Source organism: Phasianus colchicus, chromosome 11 (genome assembly GCF_987193195.1).
Source record: "Phasianus colchicus chromosome 11, bPhaCol1.hap1.1, whole genome shotgun sequence".
In the NCBI taxonomy this organism is placed as follows: Eukaryota; Metazoa; Chordata; class Aves; order Galliformes; family Phasianidae; genus Phasianus; species Phasianus colchicus.
The window spans coordinates 17,179,969-17,202,079 of record NC_143446.1 but is presented as its reverse complement, the minus strand read 5'-3'; the positions used below and the strand labels follow the sequence as shown (position 1 = coordinate 17,202,079).

At 45.0% G+C, this 22,111-nt stretch overlaps 1 protein-coding gene across 4 annotated transcripts; it reads left to right on the top strand.

Moving 5' to 3' along the window:
* Positions 1 to 1,998: 1,998 nt before the first annotated feature.
* EIF4E3 (eukaryotic translation initiation factor 4E family member 3) lies at positions 1,999 to 19,010 on the top strand. 4 transcript variants are annotated; one of them, XM_090148443.1, is made up of 7 exons: positions 1,999 to 2,164; positions 9,917 to 9,989; positions 11,847 to 11,941; positions 13,522 to 13,582; positions 16,482 to 16,548; positions 17,140 to 17,295; positions 17,622 to 19,010. In XM_090148443.1, exons 3-7 carry the CDS (start codon positions 11,916 to 11,918, stop codon positions 17,666 to 17,668), a joined length of 357 nt encoding a protein of 118 aa, XP_090004569.1. In that variant the 5' UTR covers positions 1,999 to 2,164; positions 9,917 to 9,989; positions 11,847 to 11,915; the 3' UTR covers positions 17,669 to 19,010. The 4 variants fall into 4 exon arrangements, with proteins under 4 accessions (XP_090004569.1, XP_031461676.2, XP_090004570.1 ...); XM_031605816.2 differs by lacking the exon at positions 1,999 to 2,164 and adding an exon at positions 3,667 to 3,948; XM_090148442.1 differs by lacking the exon at positions 1,999 to 2,164 and adding an exon at positions 3,881 to 3,972.
* Positions 19,011 to 22,111: the final 3,101 nt, after the last annotated feature.

Below are 22,111 nucleotides of genomic sequence, written 5' to 3'. Positions count from 1 at the left end.
TTAGTACCATCTGCCCTGGAGTGAGCAAACCCCCATAGGATTTCACAGGACCCTGGAACCAGAAGCTGTGATGTGTTGTCGCCTCTCAGAGCAGTTCTGCAGTTCTGCAAGGACTTTAAGCATAAAGCCTTATTTCTCTTTAACTTCTTCCTGACGGTCAGCTTCTTGAGCAATCAGGGCTTCTCCACCTCTCAGGAGATCACCCCAAGTACTTTCCTTTGCACACTTCTGTGTAAAAGTTGCACTTCTTTTGTACTTCTTAATAGTGGAAAAAAAAGTGGATGTAGGAACTCAGTATCAGAGTCCTGTCTAAGATTTGCTCGTCATTCACAGACAGAAAGTAAATAGTAGGCTGTGTTTGCAAGGAGGTGATGGACACCTGTGGGATGTCCACACAGGCATGTGTTTGGTAGGTCTGTGCCCCCTGCCTCTGTGGAAGGCAGTTTCCAGGAGGCAGAGGGGAAAAGCCTGTCCTGCAGAGCACTGCTCGGTGCTGCTCGCTGTCCCAGGCACTGGCTCATGCCTGCCAGAAAAACAGGGGGTGCGAGCCAGTTAGTTTTGAACAAAACAAAGTTATGCAATATCATTTAGTTCTGACATGTTCCCAACATGCAGCAAATGAAGAACTCCCTAAATGCAGTATATCTCTGGCCATATCATTTGAATATAACTTGTTTCCATGACAACCTCTGCTTAACAGCTTGGCTGATATGAAATCATTCCTAGATGGGGGAGCTTTTGCCAAAAGCATTTGGATTCAATTCTTTAATATCATGCTTTAGGTTTTAAAAAATGTTTGTTTAAGTCTTTGGAAGCAAATATCAAATCAAATCCCTTCATCCTCACCTCTGCTTTGGCTTTCACTTGATCAGTTTATCTTCCTGAGAAGCGATCAGAAGCAGCTCCTGCATTACTTAATATGCTTCTGAAGGCACAGGCAGTGTTTCAAGAGCCAGTGATCATGACAGCAGCCTTTGGTACAGGAATCACATTTCATGGCTGTTGGCTCTGTATGCCAGCAGGGCACCAGCAGCAGCTGGGCACAGCAGAGAGGGCTTGTGCTCCAGCCAGCAATCAAGGCCAGGGAGGTTTATGCTGCAGCAAGCTCTGGCTCCAAGTAAAAAAGAGGAGCAGCAGCTAGACAGAGGTCTTTCTCAACATCTCACAAAGTTCCTTTTTTATCAGGAGAACCAAATAAGCAAAAGCTGGTTATCAGCTTGATGTTCTCCAAGGTGTCATACCTACTGCCTCGGAAATAGCTGTGGAAGGCTTCCAGTGTGGCAGTACAACATGACTGCTCAGATGGTGCTTGTTCTCTTCCTCGCTTGCAGGTGCTAAACAGTGTTAAAACATAGCTAAAATAAGCCTAATGCTTTCCTAATATTTCTCATGTGTGCAAGCACTGTAGTTGCCACAGTGATGTTATACAACTGCCAGCAAGGGGAAGGATGGTCCTAAATGCTTTAAGAGGCTGTCTGCCCCTTCCAGCCTCTGCTGCTTGTATTGCAGGAGTCTTCTGCTCTAGCTGGGAGCAGGAGCTATGAGAAAACCCACCCAAGCAGGCAGATAATGCCTGGAGCATGTGTTGCTGCCAGGCTTGGAGATAATAAGGGCAAGGCTTTAAATGTCAAGACCATGGAAGGAGTTACAGTGTTTTTTTCCAGCTGCAGTGTGCCTGCTTCAGTGCTAGTCAGCTCCATGCCAAAGTGCTGGGCCCTTATAGCAAACAGGTGCTTAAACTAGGTGCAGGAAAGCAGTGCTAGGAGCATGCAGAGCAGGCCTGAACTGCTTTTCCCACTCTACCTCACTTGTTTGTTTTCTTTCTTCCCAATCCACCTTGCCAGTGCATGGCTGGAAAAATTCAGCTGTTACCAGTCTGCAATCAGCTGAGCTGACCTACCTGCTGGCACCTCCTCTTAGCCACCCAGTTCTGCTGTATAAGAACTTTTCACGGCAGAAAATCATTGTGGTTTTGTTTGTTTGTTTGTTTGTTTTTGTTTTTTGTTTTCACCTGCAGTGGTGAGCTGTGGTCGCCTCATCTTTGCACAGCCTTGGAGCACGGAGTTGCACACTAACACAGTTTGTGTGTTGCAAATCTGCTGGGGAAGGTACGGAGGCACAGGAGATGGCATCAGCAGGGTTTCTTTACAAGTGAACATTCTGGGTATGCGGCAAATATCAATGAAACACATTGTTAATTAAAGCCTATACATCTCTCTCTCAAAGTGCTAGCAATTTCCTGGGACTCCTAATCTCTGAATTGGTTTTGTTCAGTGCAAGGAGGCTGAGCAGGATCAGGACGCTCTCTCACCTTCGTTTCTCCTTGTGAGATCCCCCTCAGGAGATGTGTTCTTGCTTCTGTGTCACGACTTCTTGGAAATCTCTGTAGGTGTAGGATGTACGTGCTAATTCAATGCATCCTGTGATTGCCCTTCCTCCCAAACCAGATTAATTTACTGTTATCTGAGATTCCCACGACAAACCTCGTGCCCCTGCAAAGCCTGCTATTTACTGCTGTAAACAAGAAATAAATGGAGGTTTACATGTCTCATTTGGCATAATGACACAGGATGTGCTGCCTGCTATTTGCTGTGTTGGAAGTGTGGGGGTTGTGCTTTGATATTGTTCCTTACAGCTCAGGTTGTTTGCAACAAAATCATTTGTTTTCAGCCTCAGCTGTAATGTTCTGGAGGATGAGCGGCTCTCTGGTGATGGGATCTGAAGGCTTTCACTGAAGTGTGTTTGTCCCATCAGAGGTGGCCTCAAAGAGATTTAGTGCTTGTAATGTGTGCTGCTGGCTCTGGCCTTAGTTCCAGAGGGACTGTGCAGCATAGTAGAAAATTAACACTTCATTGGCAGCTTCAGCAGAGGGACAATAAAAACATCACGTGTGAGGGCTGTTGGTGGCCCAGAGGAGAGTGGTGCCCCTTTAGGTCACAGCAAATCGGTGCTCTCCTACTTTCTTCTCTCCTGATCAAACCCAGGCTGCTGTGCCCAGATACGGCCATCTATTGCAGCACTTTGCTCAGGATTAACATCTTGGATGGCTCACTGTTGAAACAGAGAGCTTGCTCAGGGTGGGCACACCAATGAATTTCAGACTTCGAGCTCTCCCAGTCATTATCTTGCCTTCTATTTAAAGAGCAGTAAATTAAATTGCAGGAGATGGTGCAACTGGTTTTCCAGACCTTATTTAATTTGGCTGAGCAGTTAGCATTTTCCATCTGCACAACATAATCATTAACTTTTTTTGTTTCTTCACTGTCACTGTGCAGATTGCTTTTCACGGGCGATCTCTGTCCTTACTTACTGCCACATTTCATTTCTTTGCAGGAGTGCAGCTCCATTGATTCTTCTTTTAGGAAGGAGCACGTATAAAATTATTCATCCTACTAACGGTGCTTGCAAAGAATCCTATGTGATTCACGGTCTTTGATCCTGCTATCGCTTATGTGGGTGTTTAACTTTACTACAGCCCCACTGGGGAGAATCTTAATTTAAGAAAACACTATTATAAAAATAACGTGAGTCTTTTAAGCACACGCCCATGCTGGATGATGAGAAACACCTCCCTTTAAACAAGCATGCAAATTAAACAGGTGGTAGAGAAGATGAGAAGAAATTAAAGAATTAACTTCTTCAAGTCTGGAAAGCTGTGCCAGGGGAGGGCGGGCGCCGTGGGCTCACGGAGCGCCCCGACAGCGATAGGATTGGGTTCGTGCGATGCCGTGCGGAGCAGCCGGGGGTTGGACTCGGCCATCGCGGTCCCCACCCCGCGCCTCCCCCGTCCCGCCCCATCCCCCGGGGGCGGTGCTGCGGGCCGGCCGGGCAGGACATGGAGCTGAGCGCCCCGGGCCCGGAGCCGCTGCGATCACCGGGAGGTGATGAGGACGGGGCCGAAGCTCCGGGGCTGCCGCTGCACTCGGCGTGGACCTTCTGGCTCGACAAGTGAGCGGGGCGGGGCGGCTGGGGGTAAATCGCTGCTCCCTGTGGCTTGCTGGTGGGACAGTGGGACTCGGTCGCGTGCTGCGTATAGGAAAACTTTTGGTGTAACGCGCCGGGTTGCGGGGCTGTATTTCACGCAGCCGCTCGACGAGCCGCTTCTGTTGTCGTTCGACAACCGCACGTCGGTGCGGGCGATCTCCGCGCCCCAATTTTAGCCGTGACGCTGCTGGGGGCAGCGGCCGTAGGGCCGTAACCCTTCGTACTCGGGCCGGGGCTCCTGCGGGTGGGAAGAGAACAGTTATGAGGGTGAGCAAAACTGCGTTATTGCAGCGCTGTGCCTCCGTGCGTACTGCAGATCTGTGCCTGAACTTTTATCTCCCATCTCCAGCGGTCACAGGGAGCTCCCCCGTGCTGCACATAAGCACTAGAAACCGAAACAGAAAGCTTGGATCCTTCCCTATTTATTTGCTTTGCTGTGCATTTGTTGTCTCGTTATTAATCTTCTGTATTCCCCTGTTTTCTGTTTCTGGTGTTTCTTCTCTCCCCTTGCTCAAGAGCACTCCTCTGCTCTGAAGGCCTTTCCTCACTCTGCGAAGCTCTGCTCCTTCAGGTTGTATCTTTCAAACACGGTGACAGAGAAATGGAGCAGGTTCCTTGCAGGGCAGTTGGACTGGATGACCTTTCAAGGTTCCTTTCAACTCAGACATCTCTGTGGATGCTGTGGAACCAGTGGAAGCATGCAGGTGATCTCAGGTCCTGCAAGTCGAGTCTTACAAGTAACGCCAGCAGTTATTTCTGAGCTCCTGATTTGGTTGCAGATAGGGTCAGGGTCTGAGCTGTGCTTTTGGTTTGGTTACTGTGCTTTTGGTTTGGTTACTCTTAAACACTGCTGTGTGCTGCTGAAGCTGCTGTGCAGGTGTGCTGTGTCCACAAGCCAGGTAGGGAGGAGCAGCCTGGCTGTACAACCGCTGCTGGAAGTTAAAGGCCACTTCAAGTTATTGAAGTGTATCATGATTTATTTTTTTTTTCCTTGTGTCTTGATTCTGCTATATTTTAGAGTCTTAGAATTCATGATCTTATTTTATCTGTCATTCTGATCCCTTCTAGGTACATTTAATTAGGTAGTGTTGTTCTTCCTTATCTTAAAAAACCATATAATATATTAAAAAAGTGGCACTAGGGGTCTGCACACAACACTGAGTTGTGTTTACCACCAACAGTAATGGAATGATGGCAGAGAACAGGGATAAAAACAAAACAGAAGAGGTGTTCCATGCATTAAAATAAATACCTAAGGCATTTAAAAGCACACAGGAGATATGTTTTATTGCATGGCCAAGAACTGCAGCGTGAGGAGGTTGCTGTGTCAGTACAGGGTCTGTAATGTTATTGGTGCACCTGTGTAGACTTGCTGATGAGGTATTGCTTGGGCTCATATGTGATGAACACACCACAGAGTACAGCTGGGTGCTGTTACTGAACCTCAGTAACGCCTGGTATGGAGCAGTGCTGGTAGCTATGAGATGGTATTGATTTTGACTGCAGCTGTGTGTTACCTGGTATTTGGGCTGATGTGCAGAAGGAGGTGACACTGTAGGGTAAATACAAGTTGGAAGGGGTATGTAGAGATGTGTATTGTTCTGTTATACTCTAGTGAGAGATCCATGGCATATGTTTTAACACCACCACCATGTGTCTTTTTATTTAGTCGCACTTAAAATATATACCCAAAAAGCAGCACTTCTGTAGCAGCTAGTGATGTGAGTGATTCACCTGGGCTCAGCCGCCTCAATTTTATCATGGCTTCCCTGGCTTTTTTTCCTTCTGTGGAAAGAAATGAGATTTCCTTCTTCAATTGTTAAAGTGCTTCAAGGTCAAGATCTGCAGGTTCCCAGGCTCATACTGGCATGACATCTCTGTAGTGCTTTGCATGCAGTGCCCTGGTGACGTTGGAGGCCTGGGCAGTGTCAGCAGGGTTTGCAGATGCCTTTGGTGTCACACTAGGAAGCAGATTCCTGCTGGTGGCTGGTCACACGCCTGCTTGTCACAGCGAGGGATTGGTGTGGGGTTCTGCCTTTTAAAGGAAAGGTTGTTTTTCTGATTTTTGCAATACTGTGGGTTGATATATATATATATATCAATATATACATTTAACACTGTGATTATGCCTCACAAAATGTAATGATGTAAAAGCAAAGATTAGAAATCTGGTCACTATGCTCATATTGAACAGTGTATTCGATGTGAAGATTGCACAAGTGGGAATTGAAGTGAAATGGCAAAAGGCTCGGATGTCGTGGATAACAGGACAGGCTGGCAACTTGAAACCATCCCTTAATGGGAGCTGGGGTTGCACATCTGTGTAAATATATAGATGGTGAAACTGATTTTGTTTTTTTGATGTGTATGTATGGGTGTGATCCAAACTGTCTGCTTGGTTCAGTGTGCCCTTAAATGTTTACAGCTATGCTAGGTAAGTCCTTCCCTGCTGAAATAAGAAGGTACCAGAGCTGCTCCCTGCCTGCTCTTTCCCCAGGGGAAGCTGCAGGTTTTGGCAGCAGCAGCTCTTGGTCCACAACGTGTGTGCGCTCAGAGGGATGGAGATGATGCGCATGCTTGCAAAAAGGCATCTTTGGAAGATCAGAGTGCATCTGAGCTGCCAGCTTTGCTGGCATGCCACTTCCAGCCAATAGCAGAATACCAGCAGCCTTCTTTACAAATCAGTGCTACCAGAAATTGAACAAAGCTCACTGCAGAAGTCTCAATTCTAGATAAACTCTGTCAAAGATGCGTTCCTGCCAGTGGCTGTGTGTGTGTGCACAGTGATGCAGGTTGCACTGCAGGGCTCTGACCCAACTGCTTTCCTTCTCGCTTTGCTCCTGCAATGCTTTTTGGGTCATTTCCTTTCTGTTGTAACTTTCGTGTAACTTTCAGGGGAAAAATATGCTAATAAGTGTTGTCAAATGTAAAGTAATGTTTATAGACAACTGGAGGAAAGAGTAAACATTTTCAGGTAAATGTATCCTTATATACTGCTTTTTCTCTCCTCAGGTTATATTGATGAGATCCATATAAATGTCATTTAGTAGATAAATTCTGATAACCGAGCCGTTTCCATAATAATTGGGAATTGTTATAACTGAGCACATCAAATATTTGAAACTAAGCTTAATAATTTCCCTTTTTCCCTATAGCAAAATCCTATTTATCTAGAATCATCTATTTCATCTATTAAAGCTCATGAGTAGGTGGCTTACAATGAAAAATGATGGTTAATATTATAAAAACGTTCAACCCAGTAAATGCATTTTGACAGGCTTTGATGGCTTGAAATCAGTCTTTGTCTGCGTTCAGAATGGATTGCCGGATTTATTTAGTTGCCACAGCATGTTTTTGAGCTTATGCTTTGTAAGTAAATATTTTGCTTATTTGTAGCAAAGCCATTGGGGCTGAATACTGACAGTGGTGTCTCCAGAAGTGCTCAGTGGCTTTTAAGGCTCTGGCTAGAGGCAGGGATTGATTCCCACTGGGAAACAAAGGGCAGTGTGAGCACGTCTGAAAACAACTCCTATCCTTGGTTCTGTGCAGGGAAACAGAAGAGCCACAGTTCAGCAGTAAGCATTAACATCAGCACAACCACCTGGAGGTTTATTCATGGGTAAAACAATGGAATTTATCTTTGTATGTTTTGTTCTTTATTCTTGAAGCTGGCAGCAGGGCTCAGTTTGGGTGGTTATTCCTGTTTCCATGCTTTGCTTTGACCGAACAGCCTTATGAGATGTGGGATGGTGGGTCTGATCTGCTTGGGCAACCCTGAAGTAGCTTTGAAATGTCACCTGAAAATATTCAGAAGGTGCAGGAAAGTGGCTCTCTGTGGGGAATCCAGATGGGCAACTCCAGTGGGCCACCAACCCATTAATGCCCATCTCCAGCGGAGCTTTCTGTGTCCAGCAGCTGCTCCTGGTACGGCTGGCTGGGCCATTCCCTCCTGCTCATGGCTATTTGCAGTGCTTGTTGAGTTAATTCAACACAGTGACAGTAATTGAAGTTCAGTATGGATGTATCAGCTGAATTCTGTTGTTGACAGCAGTAAAATTATCCGAAGTGGAAAAACTCCATAATAACCTGCAAGTACTGACCCTTAAACGAAGCTTCCTACCTTGTGTATGGAGCCTTTCAGCAAGGTGCACAACTGCCTGACTATTCCTAGCTTAGGAATAGGAATAAATGAACAGTCCATCACCTTAACTTCCAAAACCAATAATTTGATGGTCAGGTGGGGTTTTCTTTTCAGCTGATGGTTCTTCAACATTAAAATGAACCACCTGGCCTGGGAGTGAAATATTCTGTCTCTCATTTTTAGCTGATCTTGAAAGTGGCATTAAATAGCTACATGACTACTGCAATTACACAGATAACCTTTGAAAGCTGTTGTTACAGAGCACATAATCTGTTTTTAAGAGAGCAGCCCTTACCACAGCAGCATCAGTGTGATGGAGGGAAGATGCTGCAGAATGGTTGGGTTGGAAGGGGCCTTAAAGATCATCCAGTTCCAACTCCTTGTCCATATCCCATCCATTGTGGCCTTGGACATCTGTGTGGGACACAGAGCATCGCCGGGCCGTTGTACTGCACAGCTGCCCCCAGGCAGTGGAGGCTCAGAGATTTGCAGGCTGGTAGCGAGACGTGGCTCATTTCTTGCTCAGTGGTGTGAGACATAAAGGAGCAAAGTTAGCTTGGATTTTGCCCACTTATGGACAATCATATGTGCTTTTGTAGTTCTTGAGCCACACAGATTTCTCTCTCTCTTTTCCCTCTCCTCTCTTCCCTTTCTCTTCCCTCTCTCTCTTTCCTTTTCCCCCTTTTTTTTCTTTTTTTCCCTCCCCCTTTTCCCCCTTTTTCTCTTTTTTCCCTCCCCTTTTTCTCTTTTTTCCCTCCCCTTTTTCTCTTTTTTCCCTCCCCTTTTTCTCTTTTTTCCCTCCCCTTTTTCTCTTTTTTCCCTCCCCTTTTTCTCTTTTTTCCCTCCCCTTTTTCTCTTTTTTCCCTCCCCCTTTTCCCCCTTTTTCTCTTTTTTCCCTCCCCCTTTTCCCCCTTTTTCTCTTTTTTCCCTCCCCCTTTTCCCCCTTTTTCTCTTTTTTCCCTCCCCCTTTTCCCCCTTTTTCTCTTTTTTCCCTCCCCCTTTTCCCCCTTTTTCTCTTTTTTCCCTCCCCCTTTTCCCCCTTTTTCTCTTTTTTCCCTCCCCCTTTTCCCCCTTTTTCTCTTTTTTCCCTCCCCCTTTTTCCCCCTTTTTTCCTTCCCCCTTTTCCCCCTTTTTTCCCCTTTTTTCCTTCCCCCTTTTCCCCCTTTTTTCCCCTTTTTCCCCTCCCCCTTTTCCCCCTTTTTCTCTTTTTCCCCTCCCCCTTTTCCCCCTTTTTCTCTTTTTTCCTTCCCCCTTTTCCCCCTTTTTTCCTCTTTTTCCCTTCCCCCTTTTCCCCCTTTTTTTCTCTTTTTCCCTTCCCCCTTTTCCCCCTTTTTCTCTTTTTCCCTTCCCCCTTTTCCCCCTTTTTCTCTTTTTCCCTTCCCCCTTTCCCCCCTTTTTCTCTTTTTCCCTTCCCCCTTTCCCCCCTTTTTTCCATTTAAGCTCACAGCAGAATTTCAGAACGTGAGGCTGTTTTTGCTACGCCCGTCACTCAGCCTCGCACCCGGCGGTTCTCAGCGCGCTGCCCCGTGCTGGACGTGTCGCTGTGGTTCTTTCCCGCGCCCCGTGCCGTCCCCTCAGCCGGGACACGCTGCCACACACTGCCACCTGGCGGCGGGACGGGGCAGCGCAGCGAACGCGGCGGTGCTGCCTGAGGTTCAGAGCGGGGAGAACAGCCGGGCGCGTGGGGGGCGGGTCGGGTTTGCACTAATTGCAGTTACTCAGAAGTTTGCTGGGAGACGCGATGCTCGAATTGGACAGCTTTGTTTTTCTTTCTTTCTTTCTTCCCGCAAGGTCCCTTCCTGGTACCACAGCAGCTGAATGTGCCTCAAACCTGAAGAAGATTTACAGAGTACAAACAGTGCAGGTGAGGTACTGGAATTGTGTGCTGGAAACACGAAACGTAAGGTGTGAAGTTACCTGAACGCCCATCTGGGTGAGACACGCTTGGCTTTGCTTCCCCACGGTGGGAGATGTGCCTCGTGCTGTGTGCGGGGTCCCTCAGTCGCTGTTTGAATTGCCCTTGGCTTTGCCAACCAGGAAGGGGATGGAGGGTCCTGGTGTGAGCAGACGTGCCTCTTCCAGTTCCCACTGGTGCCTGTGCTGCACTGTTATACTTGGTGATTTCCAGCGTGTTTTCTTCTTTTCTCAAAGTTTGAATGCAGCAAATCGTTACGCAGAGGCAGAGTATTACAGCCCGTGCTCATTTTTCTCTCTGCCCTTGAGCAGAAATTTTTCTGATACTTCCATCAAGCTGTCTTGCATTAAAGTGCTCTTACATCACAGAGTGCTCACAGCAATGAGGAATTCTGCATGTCTGTGTCATCTGTTGGTGCCAATCAGTGGGCATCTCTTGCAAGTAAATCAGGTTTCTCTTTTAATACCAGAGTTAGTGTGAAATTCAGAAGATTACTCTTTGTCTTACCGTGGTGCTCAGTTCATGAAGCCTCAGTAATGCAATGAAGTAGGGATGGTTTCCACTGGGCTTCCTCATCGATGACTGTCAGCCCTGCGCTGTGTGTGATGCTGTTTCCAGCAGCAGCCCTGGGAGACAGCCTGCATGTAGGAGGTGCTGGACGAGGCTGTTACACTGGCACAGGGCATGGAGGCTGTTTGCAGGCCCTGGGTTTGGGACCAGAAGTGCAGGGAGGCAGCAGGGGAGTGTGAGAGGGAAACTGGAGTGACTTTTCCTTTTCTGCTAGTGAAGGTAATGGCTTTTAGAGAGAAGAGCCAAGGGCTGTGGAGTTTTACCATATAGCATTGCAATCTTTGTTTCTGAAGTTGTGCTAATGATTAAATATTAGATGAACTAACACTTAATTAGTTGTACTAATGTCAGCGTTACATCTCTGCATGTCGGTGCAACACAAGTCTCTAAAGGTCTTTCTTCATCCCAACTGCTGGATGAAGAAGAAAGGGAATTAGGATCTCTTTACTCTTCCCTCCCTGTTGCTCATTGCTGCTGTTAGTGTGCTTTTATCCACCCAAATGCATCACAGCTTCTGCTTTTTTTCAGCAGAAAAGTTAGAAAGTGAGCTGATGGATCCTGGGTCCTTTCATTCTCCCCCATTCCTGCACTAATGCATGCGTCTCAGCTTCATGGTCTCATGAAACTTTTTATTGTGAATCTAGGCAGAGGATCTGGATTATAGTTAGGCACTTGGCTCAGCAGAATTATTGCTGGGTTTTGTTTATTTGTTGTAGTTCAGGCTGGTGCCAGTGAAGTTTTAGATGAGTCCAAATTGATGCAAAGTGGAGAGTTTTTACATAAAATACATTTAAGTGTGTACTTTTAGTATGTTTAAAAAGTTTCCTGTACTGGCTTGTTCTGACACACCTCAGCGTAATTCTGATTTTGATATTTTTTCTCTCTATTCCTACAGACTTTGGCTCTAAAGCATATGGAAAGCAAATTAAATAACTACAACATATATTTGCCACGCACTGGGGCACAGCGTTCAGAGTTACTGATAGATGCTTGGTAGATTTTAGGTCGTTGGTATCCTTCTTTCTACCTCCACCTTAAGCAGGATTGGATCTTCCCCACCCTCCCCTGTGAAGTTGCAATCAATTGACTTTGGAGCTTTTTCTTGTAGTATAGAAGGCGATGGCTCTCTGGCAGTAAGGTGCACAATAGTTGTAGAGAAAATGGCCACAGAAGTAAATTTGCACGGAATCCATTCTCTTAATGCAATTAGTATTTCTGTGTGTTTGCTCGATGAAGGATTTCTGGAGCGTCTACAACAACATCCCTCCCGTGACGAGTTTGCCCCTGCGCTGCAGTTACCACCTGATGCGTGGAGAAAGACGGCCCCTGTGGTGAGTGCTGCCATGTGGTGCTTCTGGGGATGGGCAGGGACAAACTGTGCGTGGAGAGAGGTGGTGGGCATGGGCAGGAGGAGGGCTGTGTTTCTGCTGCCAGCCAGTGCCAGAACGTGAGAGCTACAAGGAGTGTTCTGGGGTCGTGTCGAGCTAAAAGAGAAGCTTCCTTAAAAATGCAGGCTGGAATTCAATTGTCCACTTAGGAGCGTAAAGGTCAGAAAGAAATTAAATTGTGAATTAACAGTTAAGAAATGTGGCTTTGAAATCCAGTTTGGGAATACACAGAACGTTACTTGTATCTGAAATACTCTATTGCTTTTTTCTCTTTGCACTGATGCTGGTTTAATCGTGATGCAAATGACTGCATCCTTAACTGTTCTTCACCTGTACAAAAGCAGAATGCATGCATAAAGATGTGAATACAAGCTTAGGTTAAAAATAATTTAAGGCATCATGAAGTGATGCATTGCAGCAAATTCCCACTTGATTGTGGGACAGTAATGAAGTAATGTATGAATCACTGATGTTTTCCTTTCGGAAATTGAGTTTAGCATGCCTTCTTCCTGATCCAGTTCCTTCACATCTTAATTAGCTGAGCCATTTACCGAAGAGACTTGATCTCTTGGACATCATTTGCACCAGATTGTGATTGGATTAAGGTTTCCTAACCGGATCATATCTCAATAACTGGATGTTGAGTTACTCTGGGAGGTTTCTGGCCTACCCTGTGTTAAAAGTAAATGCTTTTCTAAAGGGAAATGCATGTGAAGATCAGTGTTGCTTTTCAAGCAGTGTTGTGACTGATCAGAATAGCTAAGTTGATTTAGAGAGAGATGTTGGTGTCTGTATAAGCCTTTGTGTGCAATAGTTGGGAACTTTGGAAGGGTGAGTGAGAACACTTCTGGTTTTCCTCTAGTTTTAGTTTTGGTTTGGTAAGTCCCTATTAGACAAGTAAAACGCAGAATCCTTTCTTGATGGTGCTGCATCTGTGTTAAGGCTATCAAAGGAAAGGTGCTGCAGTTTGGAAAAGGATTGCAGGAGGTCAGTGCCATCAGTAGCCCAGACAAGCTTTCAGGCTGTTTTTTTTTTTTTTTTTTTTTTTGGTAAGAATAGGGCAATTAATTTCTGATTGTCACAAAGCTGAAATGAAGTGTGCTTGTTTGTTGTTGTGTTTTTTTTTTTTATTTAAACTGGGTAAACTGGAGAGTAATAAGCTGCTTCTGTGAAAATAGGCCTGAGTTTTCCAAAATAAAAGGTTACCATAGTAAGACATGAAATTGCTTTGTGGCTTGTTCCCATGCTGTGTGCAGCCACTTCAAAGCCCGTCTGTAGCCAGGGAAAATGTATATATTTTCCAACACACAACCTTAGGAGAGAGATTAGGTGTTGAGAGATGCAGTTCATATGAACAATGAAAGAATTATATCTGATGTCAGAAGTCATAACTTGAGTCATGCTACCCGGAGTCAGTAATTGCATTTCAAAAGGGAATTTTCTGGGCAAATTAACCCCCAGACATAGGTTTATCTAGATGTGCATTTCAGTTCTTATTTTACTGATCTATTTCCCATAACTAGGGAAGAGGAAAGCAATGCCAAAGGAGGTATATGGAAAATGAAGGTCGCTAAAGAAAGTACGGTATGTAATACTGGCTCTTTATTTAGAAATATTTAATAAGGGGGTTTCTTTTAGTTCCACGCAAAGTAGCTGTTGTAAAACTTTCTAGGTTTGACATTACCCAGAGTAACAACCAAACACCATCTAAGTCTACAATGTTTTGCTTTAAGGTAGTGAGCAAAAGTTTCTTTTCAGATGATTCAGTATTTTGCACTTTCAGTCACATTTGTTGATGTATTACAAATCAAATGAAAGCTGCAGCATTCTATTCCATTTCCATTTGGCAAACATGGTATTTTCTAACCAACTGCATCCACAAGACTTGGTTTGCCTGCAGGCACTCAAAATATACAAACATCTCCTTCTGATTATAGCCAGAACCTCAACAATGCTCTCAAGACTCCACACACACAATTCAGCACAAATGCCAGAGTTTCACTGAGCACCAACTGCTCCCAAACTATCCAACTCAATAGGAGTGTTGTGCTTGGCACTGCCTGTGCCCACCATGTGTGGGGGTGAGGGGTGCTGTGCCTTGCTGTGCCAACAAGGACTGATGTTCTCCATGGGTGGTGGGTCTCACCCAATGTCTCCCACTGGTAGGGAAGGATCTTGCTCAGTCTCTTTTCCCAATCCCTCCTGTGATGGCTCTGCTGCTTATCAGGCTGCTTGTGATGTCATAAAAAGCCATTCATGCTTATTTGTAATATGATTGTGTAGCCAGGGGAGGTTGTTTTTTTTTTTTTTTTTTTTTAAGTGTATGGGAGTAAAGGAGAGAAGAGTGATGACCCCTTGGGCAAGAGTTGGTCGTCTATCACTGTGTGTACCTCTTGTGAAACTGCAGTGTTTGAGTTTTCTTTCTGAAATTTGGAAGCACGAAAGATAAGATCTGTTCAGACATGTTGTTGTTCTATCCCTACTGAAACAAGTGGCTGTGTGCTGGGTGTTGTGCCCCTATCAAATACGTGCTGAGTGACTTTCCCTGCAACTTGTCACGAAGGGAAGGACTGAGCTGTTCACATGTGTTATTTGTGTGTGAGTGGGGGCTGGGTCAGGCCTTCAAACAGTGAACGTGAAGTGTAAGAAAAATGTGACAGCCTTGAGGAAGGCATTAGATGCTGAAAGATGGCACTTGAAACTTCAGCCAAAAGCTAATTGGTTTTGCCTGTGGACTTTCTTCTGCATGTGAATTGCAGCTTTCTTCCCTCCAATCCCAAGTGATCACAAAAGATTCTGAAATGTTATTTTCTTTATTATAATCCAAGGTGTGAAGATGGTCAGAGGTGACAAATGGTTTTGGGAGCTGCATTGCTGGGTGCTGAATTTAGGGAGCTCAGAGAAGCCACGTGTTTCAGAGGCTGAATGATCACCACTACTTGAGATGAGGATGCTTTGTGATATCTCAAATGATAAATACCCCTGCTTGCCCCTGAAAGGTTTAACTGAAAGAGAACCTGGCTTAATTTTTAATACTTTTGTAAATAGCATAAATAATAACCCATGCCCATTTCTCCATTTTGTCTCTGTGCTTCTAACCATCACAACCCCCCACGGCACCTCTTTGGCCAGGAAGAACTACCTTGTACAGCCCTCGTTGGAAAAGCTGATATGCTTGAGCAAAGTTTGGTGAGGGTGGGAGGGAAAGGCTGTTTTTCTGAGGAAATCAGACAAAATACTGACACTTAAATGTTGTTGCATGTGTACAGTGCTTCTGTATGCTGGTTTTTAATACAAAAACTAATACTTTTTAGATCCTCATAAGCCTGATCCTGCAACTGCTTACTACTGGATGAAGTGCTTCCTGCCCGTGAGGCCATTAGGACAACTCAGTAGTGAGCACTGTGCCTGGTAACAAGAGTGCATGGTCATCCCACATTCATGTCTGGGCTGGTGGCTGACAAGGACATCGGCCCACATGCTGTCCCACCTCTAGAGCATCAGTTGTCCCATAGCCTGACTATATGTTATATAGGATGAGATGATGAGTTACAGAAATGTGCAGCCCTATGTGTTCCCAAAGATGGTATAGCAGTGCTTGGAAACTTCTTAAAGCAGTTTATTGGTTTGTTGTCTTTGTAGCTGCTTGCTTTTTGCTTTAACCTCGGTGCGTTTAGTTGCTGTTTCTTTTTAATAGCACTAAATCTCAAGTTAAACAGCAGAAAAGACATTCTTTTAAGGCAGCATATATTATGGTGATACAGTCAAATACAGATGTTGATATATTCTTTATATATATATATATATATATATTCTGTCACTCAAAATGCTCATCTTGGAGCATATTACTATATGTGTTGGTCCAGAGGCATTCCAGGTTTTGCATGGGCTTTGACTTAGGTGATAACAAATGTCAAAAGGAAATTAGAGTGTAACTGATCTAACAGAGCCAAAGAAAACTGCAAATGGCTGTTCCCCCTTATTTGAACTCCCTAGTGAGCATTCGTACTGTTGAAAGACAGGCTTATTTCATAGGCAAGGCAAATCAGATGTGATGCTTAAATATACATCCATTTCATTTACTGGTAGGGTTTTTCTGGCACCTCTCTTAGCACAGACAGTGATTCCTTTCCACAGAAACAACCATCAAAATTAAAGCCTTAGGGTCTTTTCTTATGGGAAATTCTTGGGAGAATTCAGTATGCAGTGAGACATGGACATAGTGAAGGTAAATTTATAGTTTAAATATTAAACAATTTTTCTTTCTAAAATATATTTTTATCAGTTTTTATTTTCAAGGTCTAAATTCTTGTTCTAACTGTACTGAAGAAATTATGTAATACAATGTGTACTTGCTACAAACATTCTTTTCTGTCTGGACAACCTCATAATGAGAATGTACTCAAAACTGAGCTAACAAAAGGAACTTTTAAATTGAGATAGTAGGGCAAAAGTAACTGCTACTACTTCTTCTTCTTCTTAGGCAGCAGTTTGGAAAGAGCTCCTCTTAGCAACTGTTGGAGAGCAGTTCACAGACTGCTGTGCTGCAGGTAACTTGTAATGATTGCTGCTGCTGTGTCTGTATGACTACCTGGAGGAGGAGGACAAGGCGTTCAGGTGTTGCAGCACAGAGCTGCCTCTGGTCCCCCGCTCACCAGCCTGTGTTCCTGGGAGGACGGCAGGTTATCAGGGTTGTAAACATCTCTTAGCCAGCATTGAAATGGTTGGTATTAAATTCCACAGTGCCACAATTCCGGAATCCCAAATTATGTTTCTATACCATTGTACTGTCACAGTTGGAAGAAGCCAAATTGGATAGATGTCCCTGTTAGCCCTCATGGGCTCTTGATTCCCTTGTAGGCAAGGATAGAAATGACATTACAGGTGAATTATTTTTATGGCACTTCATTAAAGCCACTACGAGGTAATATTTACATAGTACAACAGTTTCTGTAAATACAGTGTTTGTTTCTTTCTGTTAACTGTTTTGTCTGGTTTGAGCATTGGTATTCTCTTCATTGGGGATTGCTCTTTCATTGCTTCAGTTTGTTCAACTTTTGGGCGCTTTCACAGCACATAAGTATTGAATTAGACATGTCTCATTTAAAGTAGTTTTTAATGATGCTTCCTGTGCTCTGCAGATGATGAAGTCATAGGGGTGAGCATCAGCGTTCGTGACCGTGAAGATGTTGTACAGATCTGGAATGGGAATGCCTCCTTAGCAAGTGAAGCAAAAGTGTTAGAAAAGATGCATAAACTTCTGCCTCACACCTCTTTCAGAGCCGTGTTTTATAAACGTGAGTATTTTCTACTGGCTGATCTCCACCTTTGTTAGAGAGACAAGGTGCTGGTGGGGTATTTCCATGGGAACAACCTCTCTGGTTTCTCATCAGCTATTTGGAAATGCAACATCTCTCACTGCACTGAAATTATAATTGGGAATTGAAGAGATCTCTTTCTTTAGGCTCTATTTAAATGTGTATTTAAGTAGTGCATTGCAAAAGATTGCTCAGCACACTGTGTCTTCCTAGGCTGCTTGGACATCGTTGTCTTCTGTTCATCTTTTCAACTCCTTGGCAGAATTTATGTTTTTTGTACATCTTTCCCCTTCTCTCTCCCCCAGCACACAGAGAGCACCATGCCTTTGAAGGCCGACGTGGGAGACATTAAATGCAGCCTTATGTTTGTTGCTCGCAGTGTGGTGAGATGTCTGAGTGAGAAGGACAGCAGGAGGCCCTGCAGAAACACTACATGTGATGGTCCTCTTGAATTCAATGCTTCTCGTTGGGCTGTTGCTACTGAAAATGAGGAAACGCAGTTGCCCTGACTGCTAAATGTGTCATTCATGACTTTTTGCTTGGTTGTGATTTTAATTTGTTGTTTTTTTTTCTTTAAAAAGTTATTTGGCCACTAGTTTTTTCAATCAGATCATATTGATTCCTATTAAGATACAACACTTTGGATTTTTCTGAACTGTTGGTAGTTAAATGCAAACATGCACAAATGTTGGATGCTGCTTTTTTGAGATGGAGGAACACTGCCTTGGTGAAATGTGTTTTCAATTTTCTTTTTGAGACATTCCTATCATATGAAGATTTACTCCCTGTCTTTGTCTCAAGGAGATGAAGGAGTTGCATGGCATTATCCTAACGGGCTGTGTAATCTGCTCTTGCACTGACAACTGCAAAAGTAAATAGGAAAGCACTCACTGAATGGGCAACTGAAGAGATGCACTTATATGGGTCTGACCCTGGGTGAGATGATGTTGAATGTTTAAAGTGTGGTGACTCCCAAAGGATCCTGGTTCAGGCTAGAATTTAGAGATTTTGCAGTAAGAAACCCTGTGAACCCCCCACCTCCAGTTTATTTAAGAAGAGATGATGGTTATAATCTTTTCAGCTTATGGTCTTTCTCTGTACGTTCATGACAGAAGTCACAGATTCTTTCTAACCCATTTGCCTAACTGATTCATCCCTCGTACTTCTGGAGATGCTAGGCCTGCACCTGTAGAGGCTCAGAGAAGAAGTGCTGTTCTCTTCAGTACAAAGGAAGAAATTCTGTCACTCGTACTTTCAATCTGTCATGGCTCTGTAGGTCATCTATTTTCTTTAATTTACAGGACACAAATGGATTTTGTTTTACGGCATGAACGTGAATATTAACTGCGTTAATCTGTAATGTTTGTATTCATTGAGGTGTTGGTTTGCCTTACTGTTCTACCAAAGATTAATTCATCTCCTTGTGCAAGAAGAAGCTATAAGATAGAGAAGGATTTGCACTCTGCTCAGCATTACTTTGTGGGTAAGAGTTCTTGTTTGGCAACAGGTCCAGTGGCGCTGATCTCCACATGTTTGGTGTATTAAGAAGCAGCCATTAGAATCAAATGTAGCAGTAAGAATTACACATAGGAGAGGAGTGTTTTTTATGTTTTTTTTTTTACAACTTTGTATTTATGAATTCAAACTGTGCAGTTAGTGAGCATTATTAATTAAACACAATTTTGAAAATCCAATGTCTTGCTTCTGTGATTGCTTTCTGAATCATCATAGAAGCATAGAATGGCCTGGGTTGAAAAGGACCACAACAATCATCTTGTTTCAACCCCCCTGCTATGTGCAGGGTCTCCAACCAGCAGACCAGGCTGCCCAGAGCCACATCCAGGCCTAGCCTTGAATGCCTCCAGGGATGGGGCATCCACAGCCTCCTTGGGCAACCTGTTCCAGTGCCTCACCACCCTAAAAACTGCGTTTCTGGGACACCTTGAAAACTTGTCAAGTTTTCCTTATTCTGTATCCCTAGTGTAGTATGTAAAATTAAGTTATGGTTTGGGGTTTTTAATTTGTTTTGTGGATTTTTTTTTTCCTGTGCATCTTAAAACTCTGATAATAATTAATACCTGGTTTGATGAATGATGACTAAAATTCAGCATGTATGCCACAGTCTGAAACTGAGCTTGTATCAAAATGTGCAATACAAGTTTCCAGGTACCAGACAAATGGCATTTTGGAGTTTAGCAAGCACTTAATTTAAAAACCATGCAGAATGTGTGCAGCTCCCTCCCATCCCTTGCTGTGAACGCCCACCTCCGTGCTGCGCATCTCCCCAGGCTGTGGCACAGCTGTGCCCATGGGGATTAGCTGGGAATGCCACTTAGTGGGGATGAAGGGCTGCCTTCTGGGCCAGGCTAATTAGCAGGATTCTGCTCTGCTAATTAAATGGCAGTTTGTTGAACATAGCTTATTTGATGAAATGCATGGAAGACCTAAGAGTTAGCAGGCAAGGATAGGCAATGCTGCCTCGAGAGCCCGTACACAAGCAGCTGCTTCTGGCCACAGGGCTTTGTTCTTTCATTCTCCAGCAGAGACGTGTGACTCAGCCAGCTTGGGTTTGCTGCTGTTTTTTTTTTTATTTATTTTCTGTTGTGCAGTGTGCCTTAGGGATGCTGCCTGGCTGTGAAGGAATGCATCAAAGCATCTTCAGTCTAAAGCCACTTTGTGCTATGGGTCTTGCTGGGTCCTCTGTGGGCCTTTATTGCAGCCTGGCAGGCTCAGGGCAGGATGACATGCTCTCCTCAGTAGTAATTAATCGACTCAGTACTTGAGAACACAAAGCTCTGCAGGGCAGGAGGGGCTCAGGCAATGCTCTGCTGTAGCCAGGTAATGGCACAGAGAAATAACAATTTCTGTTTTTCCTATGGTGGGATTGATATTCCTATGACTGGAGGAGATAAAGCTGAAAAGGTAAAACTGTGCAAGAAGGGTTTCCACTAGTGCTGCTCCATAAATAAGCAAATCAGAGCGGACTGAAAGCGGAGCCCAAAGCAGGCATCATCCATCATGTGCAGGGCCTGGACTGCGTTCAGCTTGTAATGAGTCCAGGAGAGCACTGTTATGAATAGGCACGGGATGAACCCCCTTCTTCTTGGATCATGATTCTGAGCAATAAACATGCGAGACAATTTGTATAAAATAGTGAGGATTCTTTCCTAGAGAAGTCATTTAAAGCTATATTTGCATGCTGAGGAGTAATTTGAGGGAATGTTTTGTAGTTATATTTCCATACAAGTGTGCAAAGGAAAAACAAGGCATCCAACAGGTGCCAGGCAGTGTGTGTAGCCCTGTGCTGTACTGCAGTGTGCATTGCCTGGCGCTGTGCTGGGTGAGCAGAGCACCATTGAGTCATTGAGAGTTGGGTGGTTGGTTCAGCAGCGGAGCTGTGTAAACACAGGGTTTTTCCAAAGAGGGACTTATTGGTGTGGTGGGGTTGGTCAGAGATCTTCTGGAGCTCTGAGATGTAAAATGGGAGGAACTTACATTCTTTACTGCTGTGCCTGGCTTTACTGTAGCCACGTGTGGTGCCAGGCTGCCTCCAGCCACCTTCCAGGCTGAGAATTCTCTGTGGGTTGGGCTGGCTTTGCTCCCCACTCCTTGCATTGCATCTGTGACTGGGTGCTGCTCCATGGAGGAGATGACACCCATGGTGCCCTAGGATGGATCCTGTACTCAGGTCCCAACTCTGTGCTGATGTCCCATTTCCCACCACGGTTTTGTCCTTTGCAGTAGGATCCTGAGCTGTTGGGGAAAAAAAAAAATTAAAAATCTAGTTTTGCTGGGCTTTGCTGTTCTGGCAGCTGCCCCCTGCAGCACTGTGCTCTCGTAGCACAGAGCTGAGCCCTTCCTTCCGACTGCATCTAGCCCTAATCCCTGGATTAGGCTTCCTCTGATCCTCCTGCAGGCACAGGGAGAGCTGAAGCCTGGGAGGAAAGCTCTCTGACAGCATGGCTTTCCTGGCACACCTCTGTGGCTCAGCAGCATGCTGTGGGACGGGGAGTGACAGCTTTTTGGGTGGCTGCTCCTCCTCCTCTGAACAGGGGACCAAGGGCTCCCACCGTGCACCCAGAGGCGCAGCACGTGGTGTCCCTGCAATGGGGAGGTTTTACTGCTGGGAACTCCTTGGAACCACGAGGAAGTTGTGATGGAAGTTCCACATTTGCGATAGCTTTCCTTCTCGAAGGCTGCAATGGCTTCCAGATTCTGGTCTAGTTTTACCTCCTTTTTTTTTCTTCTTTCCCTCCCTCCTCCCTCTTCTCTCCTGAAATAAAGGAGCCATTAGAGATGGACCGTAATGTGGAAGGCACATGTTTGGATAGTGTTACATGTATACAGCAGTCTGGACGGGATGTCTCGCAAGGAGATAAATGAGCTCTGTGCTGCTGTGCTCCATCCCAGAGCCGCCTTTGAAGGCTTCTAGGTTTTGGACGGCGAGCTTTCGGTAATTAAAAACTCATTTACTCTCCGCTTTTTGTTTGAACGTATAGATCTGAAACCATCGCTGAACAACTGAATCAAACACTTGCAAAGAGTTGAAAGAAAACGGATGGGCTCAGCGCGGGCCCGGAGCTGCCATGAGATGGCAGTGCGAGACCGGGGATGAGCGGCACGGCCCGGGGCTGCCCGCGGCTCGCGGGGGGTGGCTGTGCCGTCACTCCGTGCTGCCGTGTCTGGACCGGACTTTTCCTGCTTACACAGAGCACATAACGCTCTAGGAATTCGCGTATAAACAGTGCAGTAAAGGGGGAAGCTATCTGAATTATGAGCAGCAACAAGGAAATGG